Source organism: Aspergillus pseudodeflectus, assembly GCF_044049435.1.
Source record: "Aspergillus pseudodeflectus strain CBS 756.74 chromosome Unknown BJX68scaffold_4, whole genome shotgun sequence".
Lineage (NCBI taxonomy): Eukaryota > Fungi > Ascomycota > Eurotiomycetes > Eurotiales > Aspergillaceae > Aspergillus > Aspergillus pseudodeflectus.
The window spans coordinates 158,692-173,773 of NW_027263780.1; the positions used below are offsets into that span (position 1 = coordinate 158,692).

Genomic DNA, 15,082 nt, shown 5'->3' on the forward strand with positions numbered 1-15,082 from the left:
TCGTCACCGCCTGGGAGGTCAACCAGAAGCTTGGGGAAATTTTGGTCGAGAGCATTCGGATCACTATTGACGGGCCACTTTGCATCACCCCGTGCTTTGCCAACACCCCCTTTTTTTTTTGTTTTCGCGTACTCTAAACTTTAGCTCTATCATTTAAATCTCGCAGTACATACGACACCATGGCCTTCGCCGGCCAGACTCCTACTATTGTCGTCCTCAGAGAAGGTGGGTTCCGCCCGCATGTCGAGAGCCCCTCCTCGCCTTTGTGTGTCGAGATTGTTGATTGTTGCTGACCGAGGAATTTTTTCTCTCTTGCTTAGGTACCGATGCCTCACAGGGAAAGGGCCAGATCCTCTCCAATATCAATGCCTGCGTGGCGGTTCAGTCCACGGTTAAGAGCACTCTCGGTCCGTACGGAGGAGACTTGTTACTCGTTGATAGCAACGGGAGGCAGACAATCACAAACGATGGAGCCACGGTTATGAAGGTGCGTCAGGTGATAAAATATGAGTCGAGGGCTCGGATGCGTTTTGCTGACCAGCCACTTTTTCTGCCTAGCTTTTGGATATTGTTCACCCCGCTGCCCGAATCCTCACGGACATTGCTCGTTCCCAAGATGCCGAAGTGGGTGATGGAACAACATCAGTCGTCGTTTTGGCGGGTGAGATATTGAGGGAAGTTCGAGAGTTGGTTGAGCAGGGTGTGAGCGCACAAACCATTGTCAAGGGACTGCGAACTGCGAGCAGAATGGCCGTCAACAAAATCAAGGAGATTGCTGTGGACATGATCGACTCCTCTGACAGCGAGGAGAAGAAGGTGGAGACCCTCCGACGGTTGGCTGGTACTGCTATGAACAGCAAGCTCATCAAGCGGAACTCGGACTTTTTCACTAAGAGTAAGTTGCTCCCTTTCGTGGATGCGCGAAGTCGGGAGAGTCGGCTGACATATCGTTTTTTGCTAGTGGTTGTGGACGCGGTTCTTTCTCTTGATCAGGACGACCTCAACGAGAAATTGATCGGTGTTAAGAAGGTCACTGGCGGTGGTCTCCAGGACTCTCTCTTTGTGAACGGTGTCGCTTTTAAGAAGACCTTCTCCTACGCCGGTTTTGAACAACAGCCCAAGTCGTTCAAAGACCCCAAAATTGTTTGCCTGAATGTGGAGCTGGAGTTGAAGAGCGAAAAGGACAATGCCGAAGTCCGCGTCGAGCAAGTGTCCGAGTATCAGGCCATCGTCGATGCAGAATGGCAAATCATTTATAACAAACTCGAGGCTATCTACAAGACCGGCGCCAAGGTTGTGCTCAGCAAGCTGCCAATTGGCGACCTGGCTACGCAGTATGTATTCAATGCAGCGTTCTCGTGCCTGTGCTCTCTAACACCTGTTCAGATACTTTGCGGATCGTGACGTTTTCTGTGCCGGACGTGTTGCTTCAGATGATATGGACCGTGTCTGCCAGGCAACTGGCGCCGCCATCCAGTCGACATGCAGCGATATCCAGGAACGCCACTTGGGTACATGCGGGTCGTTTGAGGAGCGTCAGATCGGCGGTGAGCGTTATAACCTATTTTCCGAGTGCCCCAAGGCAAAGACGTGTACCCTCGTGCTACGTGGAGGAGCAGAGCAGTTCATCGCCGAAGTCGAGCGGAGTCTTCATGATGCTATCATGATCGTCAAGCGTGCATTGCGAAACACAACCATTGTTGCAGGTGGTGGGGCATGCGAGTTGGAACTATCCGGATATCTCCATCGGTATGCCGACCGGAATGTTCCCCACAAGCAGCAAGCCGTTGTCAAGGCTTTTGCCAAGGCTTTGGAGGTTATTCCCCGTCAGCTGTGCGACAATGCAGGCTTTGACGCCACGGATATTCTAAACCGCCTGCGAGTGGAGCACTACAAGGGTAACACCTGGGCAGGTGTAGACTTCGACCACGAGGGCGTCCGGGATAACATGGCCGCGTTCGTGTGGGAGCCAAGTCTGGTCAAGGTGAACGCCATCCAAGCAGCTGTTGAAGCTGCTTGTCTGATTCTGAGCGTTGACGAGACCATCAGTAAGTTCTCTCTTTATTTGATTTTATGGATACTGTGCTCACAGGTTATCAACAGAGAACGAAGAATCCGCTCAACCTCAGGCACCCGCCCGTGGATTGCCTCCAGGTGCTGCACAACGGGCTCTCGGTGGAGGCCGAGGCCGTGGTATGCCGCGAAGAGGACGATAGATGCCACGGCATGCAGGGCGGCTTGGACGGGTAAGAACCGAAACTACTTGTGATAAAGATCAAAATAGTCAATATTAGAACAGCTCGTCGGTGCATATCACCCTCAATCTCAACATCTAATGTTCGATTTTTTTTAGCCTGCTGGTCGCGGACCAGCCTAAGCCACCCATCTGCCCCTGAAGGCCAGATGCATCATGCATGGCTCAGGGCTGCAATGGCAGGCAATGCGCTCTGATTGATCAGCGCCATATACACATACATACGTGGACTGCAAGTCTGCTGGAGCTGACTTGCCAGGTGCCCGAAATGGTGCCGACAGGTCTTTGCTCACAGGGGTCACTGCGCTGTGATCAGGCATTCGCATCTTTCTGGATTTTTAGTCCTCTACATCAAGACGCCTGGACCTCAATTTCGCTGGCGTTTTCACTCGTATGTGATGGCTGGCCATGAGCGGATCTCGGATTCTCCAGAGCTCACGTGGGCGGGACCATGTCACGGTAAGGCTGAAGAGAGGAACGGAACAGGAGGCGGCCCAAGTTTCAAGGGAAGAAACAGATAAGATTTGCTGTCCATCAAAGGAAAACTCGCGGATCTCAATGGCTCGCGAAGTGCAGGATCAACGACCTGATTGGATTTGGCGACCTTGGGAGGATGACACTAGTGGCCTCGGCTGGCTGAGGAGTCGGCGAGGCCGTGTTGGCTCAACATGGGCTCTTTTTCCTTCAAGATGTGAGCAGGGGGGAGAGAAAGTTCGAGCCCGAACCTGTACTGTAAGTAATGTAATAATGAATAATGTGGTAATCCACTCGCGCGGGTTCTTTCCCCACTCGATCTCAGGCTGCATCTTTTCTCGCCCGCTGTCTTGTTCCGCGATCCCATCCCAGCATCATCCATCACCAAGCACTACTGCCTCTGCGGCCTCAGCCCTGCCGCTCCTATTTGTCTAATTTTGGCATCGTTTTCTTGTCTCCGGCCTGCCCGTCTGACTTGTCATGTCCTACTACCCTCCTTATTCCGGTGCGCCCGGATACCCCCCGCAACAACCGCCGCCGCAACAGTATCCTCCTCAAAACTACAGTTCCCCGCCCCCATATCAGTAAGATTCGCAAACCTCTTGCTTACTTTCTTGTCCACTACCGTCCACCGCTCCCTCTGCTTCTGTCGCCTTGCTCTCGGTGTCGCTCTATATCAAGCGCGTACACGAATACTAATCCGTCTCCGTCAACCTTTAGACAAATGCACCACCACCATTCACAACAACCGTCGTACGGCGGCGGCTATCCAGGCCAGGACTACCGTCAGCAACAGCCCCCTCCCAACCCTTACCAATACGGCCACCCTTCCCCTCAGCCATATCCTCCGAATAACGGGTATAATGTATGTAGCGCGTTTTAAATGCTTCCTCGGTTCATTGCGTGTTGACCGTTTGTCGTCTAGCGTCCTCCGTCCGGCTATCCACCCTCGTCTGGCCCTCCCCCTCAGGGTAACCAAGTATACCATGGACGAAGTATGTCAAGCCGTGCTGCTTGTCTGGTATAAGGCGCTGACCATGGAATAGACCCCTCGTATCCTACTCACCATTCCGGTGGCCCGGCGCCTCCGCCCTCGCAGCCTCAAGCCTTCGGTCACGGTGCGCCCCAAGGCTATAGCTTTCAGTACTCCCGCTGCACTGGAAAAAGAAAGGCTCTGTTGATTGGTATCAATTACTTTGGCCAGAAAGGGCAGCTGCGCGGATGTATCAACGACGTGCGCAACATGTCTACATATCTGAACCAGAACTTTGGCTACGCTCGTGAGGACATGGTGCTACTAACGGACGATCAACAAAACCCAATGAGCCAACCGACAAAAGCCAACATTCTGCGTGCGATGCACTGGTTGGTCAAAGATGCTCAGCCCAACGACTCCCTCTTCTTCCACTACTCTGGACACGGTGGACAGACGCCCGATTTGGACGGCGATGAAGACGATGGCTATGATGAAGTCATCTACCCGGTAGATTTCCGCGTGGCGGGCCATATCGTTGACGACGAGATGCATCGGATCATGGTTAAGCCACTCAGGCCAGGCGTGCGGCTGACAGCTATCTTTGACTCATGCCACTCAGGCTCTGCCCTGGATCTACCATACATCTACTCTACACAGGGTATTCTCAAGGAGCCTAACCTCGCCAAGGAGGCAGGCCAAGGCTTGCTGGGTGTTATCTCATCGTATGCCCGTGGCGATATGGGCAGTATGATGTCCACTGCTGTCGGTTTCTTGAAGAAGGCTGCCAAGGGCGATGAGGCCTACGAGCGAACCAAGCAAACCAAGACCAGCCCCGCAGATGTTATCATGTGGTCAGGAAGCAAGGACTCGCAAACTAGCCAAGACGCCCAGATTGCTGGTCAGGCCACTGGTGCAATGTCGTGGGCCTTCATTACCGCCCTCCGCAAGAACCCGCAACAAAGCTATGTGCAGTTGCTAAACAGCATTCGAGACGAACTGGCAACCAAATACTCACAGAAACCACAGCTTAGTGCTAGTCACCCATTGGGTACGTATCCTGTTCCCGATTAGAGGATTTCTGTCTGGGAGCTTTTCTGACGGATATTAGATGTGAACCTACTGTATGTGATGTAATAGTTGGGGCTTCATTGGCTGGATTATCGAGTTTTTAGGGTTGCTTGGAAGGTCCGGTGTCTTTTCTGCGTTTCGCAATTCATACTGCGAAGACCCTGGATTACGTTTCGTTTATGCATGCTTTTACTCTTACAAAATATCCCTTTCCTGCATGTCATAGTTCTCGCTTCCATTTCTCTACTTGTTAACTGGCATGGTTTCTCTCAAAACAGTCGCGTTTTTGAAGGAGCATAACCCAAGAATACCACATTACACATTGCATGGGATATGTTATGAGATAGTAGCAACTGCCTCGATTATGACATGTTTTAGGATTCAAATTGATTATATATTCATACATTCATAACAGGTATAATATGACTTTTCAATAAACCCTGGATAAGCACTAGTAATATTACCATCTTTTTGGCGCATTAACAACTGTTCTTGAAAACGAGGCACTGAACGTCTCTTTCCCTTTGTTCCTCGACGCAGCTATGATCCCCGTTCGGTCCGTGACAGGAGTCGCGTTAATGATGTTATCAAAAGCCTCATCATCACTCCCACCTGCCGAACCAGACTCTGCATCGGAATCCTCCATTGACCCGGGATCTGGGCGCTCGATCTTCTCCGGCTGTGGTTTATCGGAGGATGAGGGATTCTGGAAAGATTTTGAATTGAGGATTTTGGCACGAATGGCAGCCATTTCGGCTTCGTCTTCCGAGTCGTCGGAAATAGCGTATGGGTCTTTATCTTCTTCCCCCTCTTCCTCTTCATCTTTCTGGCTTCCTTCGCTGCCGCTATTCTCTTCGTCGTCCGAGTCTGGCAGGGTTCGTCGATTCGTATTTCCAACGGTCCACATGTCGTCCGCGCCGCCCTCTCTGCTCTCCTCGTACTCCTTCTCGATCTTAGCCAGCCACTCTTCTTCTGTCCGTTTCACGTCCTCTTCTGTCTCGCAGGCTGCATATCGCTTCAAAAGTTGGGAATTGATCTCTAAGAAAGCTTCACCGTATCGGAAGTGTTTTAAAACCTCACGAGCCCAGTCTTCGTGTCCGCAAATGCAGAAGCAAGCTGCTAGAGCTTCAACACAATTCAATCGCCAGGGTTTGCCGTAGTTGACGGTGTTTGCTGCAATGAGGTAGGGTACTGAAACCGTCAGTATATGATAGATATATGGCCAGCAGTATTGGACGTACAGAGTCGTTCGCATTTTCCACCGATCCGTGACCAGGGTACTTCTTTCACCCTTACCCAGGAACATTCCACCACCGCGGCACCGAACTGTTCGAGTAAATCTTTATCGGCCGGAGAAACGACTTTCTTCGCATTGGGCCTGGGATCCGATATGTTAGCCACTCGTTTCCAGAATATTTTTCGTGGCGCAACATACGAAACAACAACACCCTGGAACTTTTGTCCTATCGCCAATTCCCGCATCATACCGAACTGCATCAACCTCTTTCCTGAGCATCGCTTCGGGTCGCAATGACCGAGATCCCAGCAAGCGGCCTTGAAGGGAGGCCTCGAGGAGCCGGAGTCGTCTTCACCGCGGGGTACTGGGCGTGGGCGGGGATTGGAGAATTTCTTGCCTCCGCGTGCAAAGTTGTCTTTCTTGTGGCGGACCATGGTATTCGGGTAGATGATAAGAGTAGTCAATGTAGTCAGCCTAAGAACAGAAGGCAATGAGGAGGTTTACAAGAAACTTGGATGGAGAGTTGAGCCAGAGAAATGCTTTGAGCCACACGTGGAATCAGAGCTAAACGGCGCCAGGCTCACTCTCCGGCCGGCGATCCATCGGGCCTCCTCAACTTGAACTCCACCACATCTCCCTTCTCTGTCGGGTCCGCTCATCGTTCAAGCTCTTAAGAGCTCTCGCCCTTCCCGGGATTCCTGGAATTTCTATTTATCGCTCTAAACCTGGCCTCCTGCCCTCATCCTGGAGGCCGCTTCAGCACGGATGGCAGCTAGGGACCGCTTTGGTGGTGCCTATGCTGACCTAGGCTTCACCCCTCTCCAACGGGCGATTCGTACGTTCTCACCGCACAATGATGGCGAAATCCGATGCTTACCTGTATACGCCTGTCCATAGGGAATGCCTGCGATCTATCCCACTACGAACCGAATCTCGCTCTGAACCTCGAAGTTGCAGACCTGGTCAATTCCAAGAAAGGCAATGCGTGAGTCCCCCGCCGCACTGCTGTTCAATTCATGCACAGACACCCCTCTGACCCACGTACAGTCCCCGAGAAGCAGCATTTGACATTGTTCGCCTTATAAACTCCCGGAATCAGAATGTTTCATTACTAGCTTTGGCGGTAAGAGCTCCTCGCTGTCAAGCTATGGGCTGGCGCATTGGCTGACGGGCTCGCATTTCAATAGCTTTTGGACATATGTGTTAAGAACTGCGGATACCCCTTTCACCTCCAGATTAGCACCAAGGAATTTTTGAATGAGCTGGTCCGCCGCTTCCCCGAACGGCCGCCTCTGCGGGCCACCAGGGTCCAACATCGCATCCTCGAGTCGATAGAAGAGTGGAGACAGACTATATGTCAGACATCCAGGTATAAAGATGACTTGGGGCACATCCGTGATATGCACCGGTTGTTACTCTACAAGGGCTATGTGTTTCCTGAGATACGGCGCGAGGATGCGGCGGTCCTGAACCCGAGTGACGTATGCACTTTCCCTCTGGGGCTATTTGCGAACTTTATTGACTTGTTCTTAGAACCTCCGTTCCGCGGAGGAAATGGAAGAGGAGGAACGAGAGGCGCAGTCGGCTAAGTTGCAGGAGTTGATTCGGAGAGGTACACCAGCAGATCTTCAGGAAGCGAACCGATTGATGAAGGTCATGGCTGGATTCGACACCCGGCATAAGACTGATTATCGGGCTAAGGCAGCAGAAGAAGTTGCTAAAGTTCAAGAGAAGGCCAAGCTACTGGAGGAGATGCTACAGAGCCAGGCGCCGGGTGATCGAATTGCGGAGGGGGATGTATTCGAGGTAACTTATGACAAACATTGAAAACGAAACCGTCTAATATGTCACAGGAACTGGCAAATGCCCTCCAAAGTGCGCACCCCAAGATCCAGAAGATGTGCGAGGAGGAATCGGACGACCCCGAGGCCGTGCATAAGCTGTTGGAGATTAATGATAGTATACACCGTACCATTCAGCGATACAAGCTTGTGAAGAAGGGCGACCACGAGGCAGCGTCAAAGATCCCGAAGGGTACCTTGGGCACTACAACGGGAGTGTCAAAGAACGCGAACAACGAGCTGTCCTTGATCGATTTTGATCCGGAGCCTAGCTCTAATGGCAACGCGGAGCAGCCGCAGGGGTCGAGCTCTATTGAAAATGACCTACTAGGGTTGTCCATTGATGAGCCAGCTCCCTTCGGAGGTATATCGTTGGGACCCAGTATGTTATCCGTCAAGTTAAGTAGTTCGTGGCTAACGTCGGGACAGCGAGTCCGCCCATGCCTCAGATTCCCCAGAACCCTCCTGCATATCAGCAAAACTTTGATATTCTTGGTTCGTTAAGCGCATCTCAACCTCCGTCTCAGTCATCCACTCCAATCCCTGGATTCCCGCAATTTCAGAACGCTACGGCGACGCCCCCACCTCCTCCAGCCGACCCATTCGCATCATTAGTGTCTGCTAGTCCTCGACAGCCAAGCCCACTTCCCTCTGCGGCTTCCCCAAGTCCTCGACCGCCCGCCTCCTCTTCTCTGCTCGACCTCGCTGGAGCAGAGCCGAAAGGCAAAGCCCCGGAAGACGACGAGTGGAACTTCACGTCGTCCCTTCCGGAAAGCAGCGCCCTGCCGAGCCAGAACCGAGTGCAAGTGCTGAACTCGTCACTGAAAGTCGAGTTCGTGGCGAGAAGGCATCCGCAACAACAACGACAAATTCATATAGTGGCTCGCTTTTCAAACGGGACAAGCCAAGCATTGAACGATCTTCATTTTCAAGTCGCTGTAGAAAAGGTAACCTCATGTCCACCTGCCAGCAATGCATTAAAATGCTAATAGATATTCTAGGCATATACTCTTCACCTGCGTCCGCAATCCGGGCGCGACATCGCACCCCTTCAAACGAACGGCGTACAGCAGGAAATGCTCATTGACGGCATCGACCTGGGCAAGGGCAACTCTGTCAAGATCCGGTTCCGGGTGTCGTACCGGCTGGGCAACGAGTCGAAAGAAGAGCAAGGAATGGTTCCAGCATTGGGCATTGCATAAACATCCATTCCGAATCACCTATCCCCAAACGTCGATTTTAAGCACAGTTATTAGTAATCCTGTCCTGTTCCCCTGTCAAGGGTCCTAGCCCTGCTTTTCTTGTCTATATTTTCTGAATCTATCCGAGACTCGAGACCCAGAGTTATTCTTCATTGGCGTTGGACTACACGATTCCTCCCCCTACTACTTTCTCTTCACAGTCTGAGCAACAAACTGTAAGCTATATAAGCTATACAAGCTAGAAACGCCCCGTCACCCAAGATAGACCTTCTGAATTTCCACGTTGCATCAAAATTCATACCAAAGCCACACACACCCACCATCCCGGATAACCTCTCCAAGAACCAAACCAAGGTCAAGATCAAAACATCAAGCCAGCAATCCGAAGCGACAGCCCGAGATCTAGATCCTCGTGGAACCACCATCTCGTTCCAGGGTAGCGGCTAGCTGAAGGGGGAATTCCGAGGATTTCCCGGCCTTGCGGCCGAGATCTCGGCTGCAGCTTCGCAATCTCGAAAGTTGGAACATATCAAGAGGATATCTACTTACGAGTATCGATCGCTAATGTGGCGCTACTTGATAAGATGAAATTACTCGAATCGCGATGAATCGGTTCGTTGGATCAGTATGTTGAATCGTTGGCGATGGCGATGGCGAATCGCGATGGGTTTGGTTTAGCGGGATCGATCATCGGGAATCTATAGTCTGATCGATTTCTCGAGGGACCTATACGTACTCACGTAGGGCCCCCGAGGGTCTCGATTCTCTTCTTATTAGTAGCACTGGAGTGAGGTCATTGTATCCACGCGATACTACGGAGTGCTAACTACCTAGGCACTATTGAGTAGGTAATATAGCCCGTCTTCATAGCGGCATAAGTAGAAGCTGGTTTTATTTCCTCTAATCACAAGAAGGCAGTATGGACCGAGTTACTGGCACCGCGTTATTTAGGGTTGGTAGTGCTACCCCATGTAATACTTCGTACAGCAGCATCGATTATATGTACAATATTATGCATCAACCCAAGCGATAAACACGAAGAAGAGAGTAATGAGTCTATGAGAAGACAAGCCGCAAGGAACTATATCTATAAATTATGTTTGCTTAGACGTCACGGCTCTAGTTGAACATGAGCCAAAGTGGATAAAGTAAACCACCCGCCCTAATCATAGGGATGGCTTGAAAGAGGTATGTGAGATAAGAATTAATACTATGGTGCTGGACACGCCGTCACCACAACCTTCTCTGTAACCCACACGGTATGGTCGGGCCTTGCGGTCACTGTGCCTGGGATATCGCCTCTGCCAATAGTAGTCGGAACGGGACCAGTACGCTCACGGCCAGGTACACCCGTTGCTGTTTGAGATACAGGAAAGACGGTCGTCAAGACGAGAACAGTCTAGGTAGTCAGGTATGTCGTCTGTTAGGAGGCCGGGCAGTGAGGGACAGAAGAAAGGCATGCGGTGACCATCGCCGTCTGGGTTGAGAAGACGGTGGATGTGGCATCTGCCGAGTTTGTGCACACGGTCTCGATGACGGGGCAGATGGTTGTCGAGACGACGATGGTTTCAGTTACAACGCTTGTTGTGAGCGAAGCGGTGGGGCACTTGGGGATTGTTGTAGGGCAGGCAGTTATTGTGGAGGCGCGTGTTGTGAGAACGGTGGAGGTTGCTAGGTCGAGAGGTGAGGTTGTAGTGACCGAACCGCCTGTGAGTGTGTTTCCTGTTCCCGTGGCTGCACCAACGCTGGATGTGTCTGTGGATGTAGTAGTGGAGGCTGTCCTCGAAGTAGTCGTCGAAGTTGTCCCCGCTGGTGGAACAATCGGACCTGAAGGAGAGATTGATGGAATCACAGGCCTCGACGAGGGGGTTGACGGCGGGGATTGCACAGTTGGAGACGAAGCAGATGGAATGGGTGGAACTGGAGAGCTCGTTGGGATGACGGGCCTAGAGCTGGCAACAGAGCTGGATGAAATGATTGCCAGGGTTGAGGGAGTTGATGTAGGAGTGGCGATCGGGATCGTAGCAGGGAGCGTGGTTGGAGGTTGGGGAGTAGGGGTAGGTGTTGAAGTAGGCGTATCAGTCACACAACTGGTGGTCTCCCCCAGTCATCATCAAGTTGTCCAAATCGAGTTCCGCGTTCGGCCAGACGCAGCCCCAAACAAAATAGATCTTATAGATCGAAGAAGTCGGCGTAAAAGAATAGGTATATGATTGCCAGGTCGCGTCTCCACCTGTAGACACGATGGCCTGACGGTTGAGGAAACCAGACCAGGCGTCCTGGCCCAGCCCAAGTAGCAATAAGACTGCACGGAAGGACTACCGGTAAGGGAGGCAATACGGTAATCAACGGATAGGGTGTAGCTCTGGGTAGTATCTAGGTCTGTGATGGTCTGGGCCATATAGGTCCAGGTATTAGTGCTGCCAATGGTGCTGTGAAAGTCAACGTACTGGTCTATAAAGCTATAGGAGATAAACATACTAGTAGTATGAGCCATCGGTAGCATCTCGGGCGACGGCGGTCCCGTCGGAAGGCTGATTGTTGGCCATGAGGGCGTCCCAGCCGGTCAATCGCCGGTCTCAAAGGCTGGATTCGGAAAGCCATTGACAGTCTCGGTACAGGTGACAGTTGCCTAACTGAGCGAGGCTGACTAGCAGCGGGCTGAAGAGCCAGTGCAATTTTCCCATGTTCGGCGTAAAGAATGACTGTAGGAGCTATAAAAAGGTAAAGACTGAATGCTCGAGAAGGAATGACCGAGGTGAGATCGAAGACCAAAGAGAAGTGCCTGATTCATTTACTATGGAGTTGGTGAACTGTCTCCATGTTTACCTCGTTTTGGCGTGCAATAGTTCCTGCGTTAGCGCAGCCTGCATATATATATAACTAGGATCTGGCGAAAATAGACGAGAACCTGTGTGAATGATGGGCTCTACAGTGCAGCGGAGTCTCGTGGCTTCCACGAGCCTGCAGGTGGTGTAGTGCGTACGACCACGGACATCACCGAACAGGAGCCCGCACTCCAGCTGGAGCCTTAATGACTCGCCGCTGCAGGACAAATCTCGGCTGTTGCGGCCTATTCTCGCCAGGCTCAGAGAATGGTTTCTGGGGTTCTGAAGGAACCAAGTCCCTGGCTCTCGACGGTAAAAGTTAGAAAGGGTGGCAAGGAGGTCGCTACGGGGGTACCGACTCTCTGGATTTCTGGGGCACAGAGCAGAAACTTGTGAAACTTGGAAAGAGAAGGTCATGGCGGATTAGGCGCGGCGAGAGCTGACACCCAGAAAAAGTGGGGGAGCCCTCAGAGGGAAAGTGGCGATCAGTCACAGGGTGGGTCACGATCCGACTTGAACAGTGCGTTGGCTGATGCTTGGAGACGACAGAGCTACGTGGTGTTACTATGTGCCAGTACTTCCTGGCCTGCTCCAGTGTCGCGTACTGCAGAATACACTGGGAGTAGCATATCCACTGCAGGTAAAAGAGTTGGGTCCTTGAAGAGCCTCGAAGACTTCAAGAATAACAGCAGACAAAGAATGCAAGTAATCTTCAGCAACCCGGCCAGCACCAGCTTCACGGGACCGGGCAGAGGGAGACTCGGCTATCAAGTCTGTGGCAGCAAACCCCAAGGGGGCGCAGGCTCTTCTAGACTGCCAGAGGGCGTGAACTGGATGAGGGGATGGTTGAGGAACTCTAACAGTTGCAGTGCCATGGATCCAGCACAGGGTGCCAATCCGTGGATGGCTGTCTGTGGTCCGGGCCTGGATGGGAGAGTGGCCTGCCTTATTTAAGCTCCCTGCTCACTTGCTTGACGCTCGCTGTGCTAGAGAGTTCGCCGTTCGTCACTTTACTATATTTCTCCTTATATACTGCGCTGAGGTGACAGTATGTCCCCCACTCCCAGCTTCGATGTCTCTGCGAACCACCGCACCAAGGAGGAGAACCAAGAGCGGTACGTCTTTCAGCTCTTCCCCCAGTTCCTACCATGTATGCTAATTGCTGTAGCGCGTTTATCGCCGCTTCGAGGCGCAAAGACCGCAGCTTAGATGCCCGCATAGAATCCGCCAACCGTGCATCGGCCCTGCACAAGAACCGTACTGGGCGAGCTCTCCACATCACTAGATCAATCGTCGAAAACGAGGCCATGTACGAGGAAGTTGACTCGAACTATCAGGTCAAGCTTCAGCGCATGATGCAAGCTCAGACCATGCAGTTGGAGCAGGACTTTGAAAGAAAGCTCTTTGTCGCCATGCGCAACAACCCACAGGCGCTGCATCAGCGCCGTGCGGGCAGCCTAGCATCTCAAGGTCCTATGCACGGTGCTCGGAGAATGAGCCTTGATCTGTCTCAACTGCGAACTACTCTACCAGAGACGATGACCAGCCCCTTGACAAGCAGTCACTTCTCTCCGAGGTGGTCCATCGCTCCAACCGGGCCCCATATCCAGTCTCAGACCCATGCGCAGATACCATCCTACGTTGCTTCAGGGACCCCCACCTGGATGCGTCCAGAGCAGCAACAACAGGTGATGCAGCACTGGGATGGACTCTACAGCAATCCGATTTCTCCCTCCGCCATAGGAGGACTTCCTATGCCTACACAACCGTTTCGCGACCGTCTTGCATCCGCCCCATCCATCCCCGTTCAAGGACAAGCCGCCAACATCCCTGCTACCCCTCCTGCCTCTCGCGGAACAAGCCAGCATCTGCGAGTTCGGTCGGAACCTGGCACCACTACCAAGCCTGCTACGACCCCACCATCAGCATCTTCTTCATCTTCTTCCTCGTCGTTGCAAGTCGGAATCGCACCATGCGCGAGCTCCCCGGGCCTCGACCAAAGCTCTTCTAGTGACATTCTACCGACGCCAGACCCCTGCGCGTCTCCACACACGCCTGCCTCACAAGCATCGGAACCCAACAATTGCCCTGGTCTAGACTTGGCCAATATCGGCACTGGCCCAGAGAAGTGGGGTGCAGATCTGTTACATGAGCTTGATCTGAACTTGGGCTTCGAGGCTTTCTCTCATGAGCCTGCGGATCAGGACTATCTTGATTTTAGCCAGTATGCGTCGACCATTGACAACGGACATTTCGCCCATGCTCAGGCACACGCACACATGCAGATCCCCATGCAAATGCCTGTGCAACTGGATCTATGCCGTGCCGCAGAAAGCGGTATGGACGATATGCCGGATATGGATGAGTATACGATCACCTCATAATGTACATCTTGAGTCTTATTTTGATACCTTTTTTCCTGTTATGATTGTATCCAACTAGCAGGATTGCTTTGACCTTTTGCATTACCATCATTATTCAATCATTTCTGTCATTTGCGTTGTTAATCTTCTTTTGAGATATCTTGAGATTCTTTTCATTGTCCTGTTCCAAGGATCAATACCCACACATAGTTTACCTTAGGTAGCTGCCGAATGCACGATGAGAAACGATCTTCAAAAACCCTGCAGAGATTTGCGGAGTCCAAGCTTTCGCATTCTGCAGCCTGCAAGCCATGATTTACACAGTGTTGCATTTGTCCCCACCGTGCCTTTCGTAGCCGCCCTGACCCGACCTGATCTCAATCTGAGGTAACTGGTCCGCAAACGGAAGTGACATTTCTGTCATGCAACACAGGCCACCTGAATCTAGGCTACTGGCTCTTTGTCAGACTTATAACAGAGAGTTTTATATACCTAACAGTCGATAGACTTCCGTAATGATGCGGACTGAGCTCGCAGCTCCTAGATTGTATCCCTGCCCCTCGCAGATTCAGCACAGACTCCCGAGCAACTCCAAGCCCCAAGAATCCCACGAAAAACCCCCACTCACACTGCCTACACAAGGTCGCGAAATATCCCACGGTTCCAAGAAAAAGAAAAGTGGACTGTGCAACACTTCCTGCGAGCCTCGCGGCGAGCACAAGTTATGAACCGTGGTTGAGACTTCAAACCTTGAACCTTGCTGCCAGGTGAGCTCCAGCTCATCCCATTGCAGAGCTTATGTGGGGCCCGCAGCCGAAGCCCCACGCACCGGCACAACT

General features: G+C 52.1%; 6 protein-coding genes across 6 annotated transcripts; 5 read left to right on the forward strand and 1 right to left on the reverse strand.

The window, feature by feature from the left end:
- The first annotated feature begins 4 nt into the window (after positions 1-4).
- Positions 5-2,804, forward strand: BJX68DRAFT_227036 (chaperonin-containing T-complex subunit CCT7). Its single transcript, XM_071038593.1, has 6 exons — positions 5-225; positions 321-487; positions 559-895; positions 962-1,334; positions 1,387-2,048; positions 2,104-2,804. Exons 1-6 carry the CDS (start codon positions 180-182, stop codon positions 2,214-2,216), a joined length of 1,698 nt encoding a protein of 565 aa, XP_070903656.1. The 5' UTR covers positions 5-179; the 3' UTR covers positions 2,217-2,804.
- A 206-nt stretch (positions 2,805-3,010) lies between these two features.
- Positions 3,011-5,197, forward strand: BJX68DRAFT_227040 (caspase family protein). The gene is made up of 4 exons (XM_071038594.1): positions 3,011-3,593; positions 3,654-3,723; positions 3,775-4,752; positions 4,813-5,197. Exons 1-4 carry the CDS (start codon positions 3,453-3,455, stop codon positions 4,836-4,838), a joined length of 1,215 nt encoding a protein of 404 aa, XP_070903657.1. The 5' UTR covers positions 3,011-3,452; the 3' UTR covers positions 4,839-5,197.
- On the reverse strand, positions 5,198-6,543 carry BJX68DRAFT_227046 (ribosome biogenesis TSR3 family protein). Its single transcript, XM_071038595.1, has 3 exons — positions 6,208-6,543; positions 6,014-6,150; positions 5,198-5,963 (listed from the first exon to the last, which is right to left on the reverse strand). The coding sequence occupies exons 1-3, from the start codon at positions 6,441-6,443 to the stop codon at positions 5,233-5,235; spliced, it is 1,104 nt and encodes a 367-aa protein (XP_070903658.1). The 5' UTR covers positions 6,444-6,543; the 3' UTR covers positions 5,198-5,232.
- A 13-nt stretch (positions 6,544-6,556) lies between these two features.
- On the forward strand, positions 6,557-9,501 carry BJX68DRAFT_227047 (VHS domain protein). Its single transcript, XM_071038596.1, has 8 exons — positions 6,557-6,844; positions 6,907-6,994; positions 7,057-7,132; positions 7,197-7,490; positions 7,543-7,815; positions 7,863-8,232; positions 8,280-8,797; positions 8,852-9,501. Exons 1-8 carry the CDS (start codon positions 6,775-6,777, stop codon positions 9,050-9,052), a joined length of 1,890 nt encoding a protein of 629 aa, XP_070903659.1. The 5' UTR covers positions 6,557-6,774; the 3' UTR covers positions 9,053-9,501.
- A 1,083-nt stretch (positions 9,502-10,584) lies between these two features.
- On the forward strand, positions 10,585-11,257 carry BJX68DRAFT_262238 (uncharacterized protein; the record flags this gene model as incomplete). The annotated part of the gene is made up of 2 exons (XM_071044389.1): positions 10,585-11,109; positions 11,231-11,257. The coding sequence occupies 2 exons, from the start codon at positions 10,585-10,587 to the stop codon at positions 11,255-11,257; spliced, it is 552 nt and encodes a 183-aa protein (XP_070903660.1).
- Positions 11,258-12,312: 1,055 nt separating this feature from the next.
- BJX68DRAFT_227054 (uncharacterized protein) lies at positions 12,313-14,566 on the forward strand. The gene is made up of 3 exons (XM_071038597.1): positions 12,313-12,376; positions 12,430-12,995; positions 13,049-14,566. Exons 2-3 carry the CDS (start codon positions 12,931-12,933, stop codon positions 14,262-14,264), a joined length of 1,281 nt encoding a protein of 426 aa, XP_070903661.1. The 5' UTR covers positions 12,313-12,376; positions 12,430-12,930; the 3' UTR covers positions 14,265-14,566.
- Positions 14,567-15,082: the final 516 nt, after the last annotated feature.

Coding starts and splice junctions, on each gene's coding strand:
- BJX68DRAFT_227036 (XM_071038593.1), top strand. CDS start 180: ATGGCCTTCGCCGGCCAGACTCCTACTATTGTCGTCCTCAGAGAAG. Junction 1,335..1,386: donor ATTGGCGACCTGGCTACGCA/GTATGTATTCAA, acceptor ACACCTGTTCAG/ATACTTTGCGGATCGTGACG. Junction 2,049..2,103: donor GAGCGTTGACGAGACCATCA/GTAAGTTCTCTC, acceptor GGTTATCAACAG/AGAACGAAGAATCCGCTCAA.
- BJX68DRAFT_227040 (XM_071038594.1), top strand. CDS start 3,453: ATGCACCACCACCATTCACAACAACCGTCGTACGGCGGCGGCTATCCA. Junction 3,594..3,653: donor CTCCGAATAACGGGTATAAT/GTATGTAGCGCG, acceptor TTTGTCGTCTAG/CGTCCTCCGTCCGGCTATCC. Junction 4,753..4,812: donor TAGTGCTAGTCACCCATTGG/GTACGTATCCTG, acceptor GACGGATATTAG/ATGTGAACCTACTGTATGTG.
- BJX68DRAFT_227046 (XM_071038595.1), bottom strand. CDS start 6,443: ATGGTCCGCCACAAGAAAGACAACTTTGCACGCGGAGGCAAGAAATTC. Junction 6,151..6,207: donor TTCCAGGGTGTTGTTGTTTC/GTATGTTGCGCC, acceptor ATCGGATCCCAG/GCCCAATGCGAAGAAAGTCG. Junction 5,964..6,013: donor TGGAAAATGCGAACGACTCT/GTACGTCCAATA, acceptor TGACGGTTTCAG/TACCCTACCTCATTGCAGCA.
- BJX68DRAFT_227047 (XM_071038596.1), top strand. CDS start 6,775: ATGGCAGCTAGGGACCGCTTTGGTGGTGCCTATGCTGACCTAGGCTTC. Junction 7,491..7,542: donor CGGTCCTGAACCCGAGTGAC/GTATGCACTTTC, acceptor ACTTGTTCTTAG/AACCTCCGTTCCGCGGAGGA. Junction 7,816..7,862: donor CGGAGGGGGATGTATTCGAG/GTAACTTATGAC, acceptor AATATGTCACAG/GAACTGGCAAATGCCCTCCA.
- BJX68DRAFT_227054 (XM_071038597.1), top strand. CDS start 12,931: ATGTCCCCCACTCCCAGCTTCGATGTCTCTGCGAACCACCGCACCAAG. Junction 12,996..13,048: donor AAGGAGGAGAACCAAGAGCG/GTACGTCTTTCA, acceptor TAATTGCTGTAG/CGCGTTTATCGCCGCTTCGA.